This window comes from Haliaeetus leucocephalus, unplaced genomic scaffold (genome assembly GCF_000737465.1).
Source record: "Haliaeetus leucocephalus isolate CR32 unplaced genomic scaffold, Haliaeetus_leucocephalus-4.0 Scaffold351, whole genome shotgun sequence".
In the NCBI taxonomy this organism is placed as follows: Eukaryota; Metazoa; Chordata; class Aves; order Accipitriformes; family Accipitridae; genus Haliaeetus; species Haliaeetus leucocephalus.
Genome location: NW_010972787.1, coordinates 5,281,008 through 5,287,073, shown reverse-complemented (window position 1 = coordinate 5,287,073; position 6,066 = coordinate 5,281,008). Strand labels below are relative to the sequence as shown.

At 40.8% G+C, this 6,066-nt stretch overlaps 1 protein-coding gene across 2 annotated transcripts in view; it reads right to left on the bottom strand.

The window, feature by feature from the left end:
• POMP (proteasome maturation protein) overlaps positions 1 to 5,990 on the bottom strand; it is a 9,924-nt gene extending 3,934 nt beyond the window's left edge. For both annotated transcript variants that reach the window (XM_010572699.1, XM_010572700.1), the window contains exons 1-4: positions 5,918 to 5,990; positions 4,347 to 4,444; positions 3,412 to 3,472; positions 1,109 to 1,210 (exon numbers count right to left, since the gene is read on the bottom strand). In XM_010572699.1, coding sequence (XP_010571001.1) covers positions 1,109 to 1,210; positions 3,412 to 3,472; positions 4,347 to 4,444; positions 5,918 to 5,920 — 264 coding nt within the window. In that variant the 5' untranslated portion in view covers positions 5,921 to 5,990. The remainder of the gene's footprint in view (positions 1 to 1,108; positions 1,211 to 3,411; positions 3,473 to 4,346; positions 4,445 to 5,917) is intronic.
• Between the last annotated feature and the right edge of the window lie 76 nt (positions 5,991 to 6,066).

Below are 6,066 nucleotides of genomic sequence, written 5' to 3'. Positions count from 1 at the left end.
TGAGGGGAGTGAGCAAGCGGCTGCATGATGCTTAGCTGCTAGCTATATTTTAGAAAAGTGAAATAAAACCAGAAGAGAACTTGTATATCTAACATGAAGCTGGAAGTGAAAAACCTTCTAATCACCATATTTTGCCCACCCATTCCCCAAGAATACCTGTGGAGACACAGTAGCAGGGTATCCTCACCTGCCTCATTTTCTGCCTTTTTCCTAACATAAGTTAGGAAAAAGATTTTTCCTCACAAGACAGCCCAGCTGAGATCAAGGGATGTTTTCGTACATTCTCTCTGACTTTCACATCTGCAGGACCAGTAATTTCTGCCAAGTTTAATGCAGCTCACTGTGGTTCAGTAGCACCTGATCCACTGGAAGGGAGTATAAAATTGCTCTAACTCACTTGGAAGAACAACTCTTAATAGCTTGACAACCTTCAACAAGCCAAAACAAAGTTTACTAAGACCAATGAGTTTTCCATGTTTCCTAAGGGACAAAGTCAGCCTCCCTCCAGTTACTCTCCATCCTAGGAGATGAAGAAAAGGAGGGAGACTCAGCTTCCCAAATAGGAGTTAAAACCTCTGAATGTAACTCCGTGTAGACCTCCCCTGATCTTACAAGAAAGGCTGCGGAACAAAATAAGCACATAGCAAATTCTCTGCTTCAGGTTTCATGTTACCTCTATACCCACTCCCAAATCCCTACCTCCTTCAGACCTCTAAGTCTCTTTACCCCACAAGTGCAGAGATTCCTCCCCATGAAGGTCATACATTCCACAGAGGAGAGTATTAATTTTAGGAATTAATACTCAATTCCTCCTGCTTTTCTCTGAAGGCTTACAGGAAGCTAGTCCACAGAAAATCTAGAGCAGTTACCACTTCACCAAGTAACCAATAAAAGAACTACAGCTGAAATGCTTTAGCATATTGACTGTTCTGGAAACTATTCATTGCAGTGTTTGGTTGGTTTTAATAAAAACAGTCCAGTGGAAGAATTTCTTCTGGAAACATAAGGTATTTCAATAAAGAAAGATGTCCCTCTGAAAGCACGTTCCAAGATAAATTTTTTTTTTTTCAAGTGGTTTAAGTTATACCAGTTGGATAAAAATGCCTACCTGTTTCACTGCTCTGAATTCCATCTGCAGCTTTAAAGGTGCATGGAGTCCTTGAATATTTCTCAGCGTGGCAAAGTTTGTTTTATCTTGATTTAACTGGAACTATCATAAACAACATTGATTTTTATTTTAGAAAAGTTACTTTCCAGTACAGCCATAGAAAAGATTTGTGACATCCTACTAAAATGAGCATGCTTATCAAATGTATATGTAAAAACTCAGTGATACTGTCATATGTGTCTCAAATGTACATGAAAGATAATGATGCAGTAATACTTGTTTTATGAAACTGAAATTGCTTTTTGGTGGATTTTATTACAAATCAATAGTAGCCATTTTATTTTGTTATTTTTGACAATCAGGTCATGTAACACCACCAAGTGGTGTAGCTTTGCACTACTTTACTAAAATATTGTTAGCACAAATTGGAAGCTAAGTCTGGTTTAACCTAAGAACACAAACTTTAAAGCCACAATTGATGTTATTGTTAGTCATCAAAGACTCTACTTGAAAACACTTGAAATACTTCTTTTCTGGTCAAGTAGGAAGACAGAGCACCACATATACTCCATATGACTCTGAAAAGCAAAGGAAAGCTCACAATTTTACCAACTGCTCCAAAACTGATCAGCAAGACAAAGAAAATCTATCTAGTAGAGGGCTCTTTTAATGAAAAAGTGCTGGTTCAAGATTACTAAAGTACACAAAAGTAACTTATGCTTAATGTTAAACTTAAAAGCTTGAGTAATCCAGTCTCAAATTTGGCTTTTACAGTACTGACTACATGCCTGTAATGTTGACATAATACAATATTGTGAAGTAAAACAAAAAATACAAGCCTCTTTTTTTAAAACCTGTACTCAATCACCATGACAAAAGCCTACTAGTATAAGAATATCATCCTGTTTATGCGGAAGGATGCCAAAAGTCAACAGGAAAATACAAGTCAAAGGCATAACACGCATTTTCTTCATAACAACCTATATTGAACACTTCAAAAGTTAGCAGAAAATACTATTTATATGCCTCATCCCAAACTTACAATTCTGGTCACATCGTTTTTTCCATTTATTTTATAAAGGTAGGGGTCCTTCAGCTGGGTAGCAGAAAGATTTGGTTTCTACTAGTGCTACCTGAATAACCTACCATTTACAGCAGCAAAAACAACCATAACTATGTCAGGCTAAGATAAGCCTTTTCCCATGCAAATGTACATAAAAATAATTCTTAGATAAATCGGCCACAAACTTACAGAAAAACTAACCAAACAATATGTGGAAAAAAACCCGTTAGTTTCATATACTTGCCAGGGGATCACATTGTCTGTTTTTATTACTTCTGTGCTTTTTTTTTTCTCTCTAGCATGTATTCTTTTAATTATGCAGGTTTTATACAGCAAGAACAGAGTTAAAAACTAAGTTATAGCACTCAGTTGTAAAAAAACCACAAATGAAAAATAGCTCTGAAACATTTATAGTATTTATAAATAAGCTTGTGAAGTTCGTGTCACATTAACATCATCCTTTTAACTCAAGACACCACTAGCACTGGTTAGAATTAGAATATATTAGATGGTCTGCATTACATTCAGACCTTGTCATGCTGATTAGCTTTGCAATTTGGAACATTCTATCCAGATATACTGCCTTTGCTTCAGGACATTTTATTAGAACAAATCTGTGCTGGCAAAACAGCTACCAGAGACGAGATTCAGTTCAACCAGCTATTTAGCCAAAGCTGTCTAGTCTCCCTTTACTTTCAACCTATGGTCCGCAGACCACTCTTCAGTGGTCCACAAGTGATGACGAAACCGGACAAGATTGCATACACTTACAACACACTGTATGTATAAAATTTCTAGATGGGATCAAGTAATTTAATGAAAAATATTTTTTGTGTTCAGAGACTGAAAACTAAGATATATGGTAAACCTATAGACAAATGGGAGGATCAGCCTTCCAGAAGTGGCAGGTGTGCCCCCCACCTAACTATAGAGGCTGCATACACAACTAGCTTAGTAACTTTTAGATGACTAAACCTTGCTAAGTAAATCCCTACTTGGAAGCCCGCTTACATACTTGAAGTGCAGACAGTCACAAGTAGGAGGTTAACATTAAACAAACTTGCCAACAATGTCATTTGTATGACTAAAATGTTACTATTGTTGAACATCTTTATTCTGTTAAAGGCAAGACCACGTTCATTACTTGTTACCACACAAAGCAGTCCAGGTAACCACATTGTTAATTTAAACTTCATAATCAGTTAAGAGTGAAGATGGCTACACTCCATGTTATACTTACATTTTTTTCTGCCAACTCCAGCGGGTGGCTAGGCAACAATTCATTTTTCACACTTGTAAAGCTAGAAATACAAGTAAAAAACTTGAACTTCAAATTAATCAGGATATTGTTTTTTAAGTTGCATTCCAAAACTAATCTCAGATACAAATATCAGCCCACAGAGAGACACAATTAGCACAGTTTGAACTACAAAAAAAAAAAGCTTAATTGTGAAGCAGCAATTAAGACCTCTAACTACAGCACTACCAGAAGAAAAAGAATTTAAATTTCAGGTATCCTTTTTTCTTTATGTTTGACAAAACAGAATGACAGTTTTTCTTCCTTGACCCTTTTCAGAAATAGAGACAAATATTAATAAATGAAAACATCATAGATTTAATTATGTCCAAGCTACATGGTATCTAATTTTAGAAGTCTACAAGCTTTTGCAACTGAATACTGTACATAACTTCCCCCACCACTCATAGTTGTATTACCCACATTTTAAACTCCATAACTTATTTTAGATTCATTATCCAAGACATGTACATAGTTCTGCACTCATGTAAAATGGCAAAACCCAAACCCACTATTTTTACTATATTAACTTGTACCAAGGCTGAAATTAACCATTTCCCACAGTGCCATAGCACACTCATATACATGTATTTTACAACTAGCATACCTTTCATAATCATTAATACTTTGCCATCTCTTTAGAAAAGATGAGTATCATACAGGTAAAAGTCCATTAATGTTATCTACTTCTTGAAGTGATGTTTCACAGCAAATTCACACTTGAAGGACAATCTGATTAAATACATGCACTTTAGGCTATAGCTTTTGTGATACACCTTCCAAGAACCTTCTTAAAAAGCCAACATTTAACACATACTTTCTTCCTATATCTAAAGTTCAACATTTGCTACAGCACAAATCAAGGAGTAAAAGCCTACCCTCTGCGCAGAAGATCATGACCTTCAAACGGTCCTGAAGCTGAAAATTCAGTAATTGGGATACTATCTTTCAACAGAGAAGCACCACCTCTGGAATTCTGGAACCAAAAAAGTTAGGATTACTTTAACAGAACCAGACCCCTTTCATATGGGCCATTAGGCCAGGCAAATGAAACAAAGCGTTCAAAGACTCCTTAAACTACTCATGCGCAAGCCCTAGACTTTAGGGTCTCTTTAAAAAACAAACAAACAAAACCCCTCACCGAAACACAAACCCCATACTAAATTAGAATTTTTTCAGAGAATCTGATAACATTTAAAGGTACTGATAATACATTTTTAGGATCTGGCTCAAACAGTTAAACTTGCAATTACCCCTTGTTCATTGCCACCCTGAGCTGCAGGGATGGAAAGGAAGAAGGCAGATCATGCTCAGCTGACAGGACAGAAAGGAAAATGGCTGAGCATTCCTTCATTCACTTCAATACAGACACAATCAAGTAAGATCAAATTGATTTTATCCACAGTTTAAGGCTGCCATAAAGAGGACAAGGTGTATGCAAGTGGTCTAGTATGCCAGTTAACTGAAAGGGCAAAGGAAGAACAGTAACTTGTAGCAGAAGACCAGAAAAACACACCTCCACAGACTTACTAAAGCAAGCCATCTTAACCCAGACCACTGATTTCATGCTACCCTGCCTGATTTTATTGAAGTGACTTTAGGATTGTTCATACAAATTGTTCCACCAATAGGCCAATGTATAATGAATTCTGGAAGGTGACAGCAATAATCTCTGGAAGGTGACAGTGATGAGCTGTTCAGTGCAGGAGTTTCCTCCAGGAGCACTGTCGGATCCAACAGAAAACTCATGCTTACGCTTAAGGTCTTTTGTACTGACGTGGTAACTGTCAACAACCTATCAGCTGTTAGAAAACCTGAAAATACCTGTTGTTACATGCATATAAAGCATCTACCAACTAACGTACTCAACGCTGACCAGACCTTTCCGAGATCGCGGTCAGTGAAAGCATTAAAGAGATACACTACCTGCGAGATGCGACAAGAGCAAAGGAAGTCAAACGTAAGGAGAAAACCATGAAATCCTCCCCGAGGAGTAACGCTCTCAAGTCACACCAGTGCCCGGCCCGTCTTAGGAGGCCACACCACCGCTACCCACCGCAGAGAACCGAGGCGGGACCTTCCACCGGCATTACCGGGCCGCTCGGCCTCCCCGTCCCGTCCCCCCCAGCTCCCAGACACCCTCCCGGCCCCCAGCTCCCGTGAGGATGCCTAACGGAGACGGGTCCTCGCAGGGGAGGGGAAGGGGACGGACGGCGGACGCCTCTCCCCCGGTGAGGACCCCCCCAGCCGCCAGCACCAGCGCCCGCCACGGCTGCGCCCGACCCCCGTGACTCAGCACGGCCGCAGCGCCCCTCGCCCAACGGCCGCCACCCCCGGGGACCCCAGCGGCCAAGGGAGGGATAAGGGGGGAGCGGGGTAGACAGGCGAACGCCGTCCGGCCCGGCCCGGCCCGCTCCTCGGCCCAGCCCCGCCGCCAGCCCGCACTCACCATCTTGACCCCACACGCACAGCTACTTCCGCCCCCTCCTCCTCCTCACTTCCGCCCCGCCCCCGGCGCGCTGCGTCAGACGCAAGGAGGGAACGGCGCCCCTCCCCTCCCCGCAGCGGGCCGGGCGGGGAGGGGCGGGGCCTCGCAGG